Here is a 1,777-nt window from a genome sequence, read left to right as displayed (position 1 = left end):
GCTGCCAGGTCCAGGACTCAAACCATGGCCAGCCATGTGGGAATTTCAGCACCTTAACCACCATGCCACCTGCTGGCCCAAAAGCGCCTTTTTTTTTTTTTTTTTTTTTTTTTAAATAAGATAGGGTCTCACTGACACAATCCTCCTTCCTCAGCCTCCCAACTCTGGGATTACAGGTGTGCACCACCACACTCAGCCTTCAGGCTGGACCATAATCACACCTGGGCCTCCCACGTGGTCTTGGCTTGCAGAGCACAGCATCCTGACAGCACAGGCCCCTGTGATTAGCCCAACAGTCAGCTTCTGTCTTCTGCTTTCTAGCACAAGGTGTGAACTGATGTTCTCACCGGGTCGTCCAGGACTCATCTCAGAAGCTTTTCCCACACGGAGTCTGCAGACTCAGGAGGTACAGCAGAGAGGGCCCAGGGACAGTGGTGGGGCCCTGTGGGCATCATATCTTTAAAGTTTCTCAGGGGAGTGATGGCAGTTGGGCCCCTGAGTCTGTGCCAAGCAAGGGTGCGAGCTCCCCTGGGGGAGAGGGTTTTATGGGCTCCAAAGAGGAAGAATTGCTGAGGGGTACAGAGGACTCTTCAGGCCCACCCACTGTGGAGCAGATGGTCATGGACACATCTCCTGACTTAAGCATGAAGTAAGGGAAAAGAGTCCCAGAGAAGGAAGCCGGTGGGAAAGAGAACATGTGGGACCCGTCAGTCATGTTGTAGAAGGAGACGTCCCCCTCACTGTAGTCCAGGAAAATGCCCACCCTGTGGGGAGGCTGCCTAAGGAACAGCTGAGATACTGGTTTAGTGATGGCATAATATCTACTTGCAGACCTCCCCACAACCCAGAATCCAGCAAACCCAGAACCATTTGGCTGATCTTTCGCATCTTCCCCATGGATGCCCAGAGCCCACTCAGAGCTGTCTGTATCCCTGATCTCCACCTCCCAGTAACAGCGCCCGGACGTGATCTCCTCATGGCCCCACACGCCATAGAAATCATCTGAGCTCACATAGGTGTCCTTCCGGGTCACACTTGTCCTGTCCTGAGAGACAGCAAGTTTGGGATGAGCACGACTTAGATCCAGAGTGACAGCCACTGCAGAGAGAGTGACCAAAAGTTATACAAGACCCTCCCTCTCCCTATAACAAGGGCACAGGGCCACCCCCTCCCTCAGAGCCATTAGCTACATAGCAGAGCCCTAAGCCCCTGAGAAAGGAACCTTGTGGATCATGTGATTCAATCCATGGTCCTCCAAGCAGAAGGAATCACGGGACTGATTTAGGAGTTAAGTACGTCACAGAGCCTTGAGGACAGCACGGAGGCTGAAGGACAGCTATTTACCATCTGACATTAGCCATACCCACCAGCCCCACCATGTGACTGTCCTCGTCTTTATGTACCTTCTATTCTGAATGGATGGTTCCTACCTACCACCAAAGATGGTTCCAACATCTATATCACCACAGAGAACTGAAGGAGAAGCCAGGAACCATGAGGGCAGAAGGGGGAGACCCAGAAAGGACACGAGTCACTCACAGGCCTGGAACTGCTCCTTCCGCCAGTCTACAAAAGAACCAACATTTCATATCAGGGACGGGCAGGGACTAAACAGCATCAGAACCTGGACTCTGAAATAGTCATCCCGGAAGCTTCCTATCTCCCTGGGCATTTCTTCGGGGAACGCAGCGGACTAGGTACAGTTTTTTGGACTCTCCAATGTCTATAGGAATGTGTTTGCTCCCACCAGGCCATGAAAAGGGGAAAAGAAGCAGAA

The 1,777-nt window shown here is 52.2% G+C and overlaps 1 protein-coding gene across 1 annotated transcript in view; it reads right to left on the bottom strand.

The window, feature by feature from the left end:
• Positions 1–469: 469 nt before the first annotated feature.
• Positions 470–1,777, bottom strand: part of LOC102493520 (butyrophilin subfamily 3 member A3-like) — a 10,994-nt gene continuing 9,686 nt past the window's right edge. Inside the window, 2 exon segments of the mRNA XM_014582858.2 lie at positions 470–1,098; positions 1,540–1,566. Of these exon segments, the coding sequence (XP_014438344.2) occupies positions 470–1,098; positions 1,540–1,566 (656 nt within the window).

Source organism: Tupaia chinensis, unplaced genomic scaffold (assembly GCF_000334495.1).
Source record: "Tupaia chinensis unplaced genomic scaffold, TupChi_1.0 Scaffold143874_1, whole genome shotgun sequence".
Taxonomy (NCBI): Eukaryota; Metazoa; Chordata; class Mammalia; order Scandentia; family Tupaiidae; genus Tupaia; species Tupaia belangeri.
This window is presented reverse-complemented; position numbering and strand designations above follow the sequence as displayed.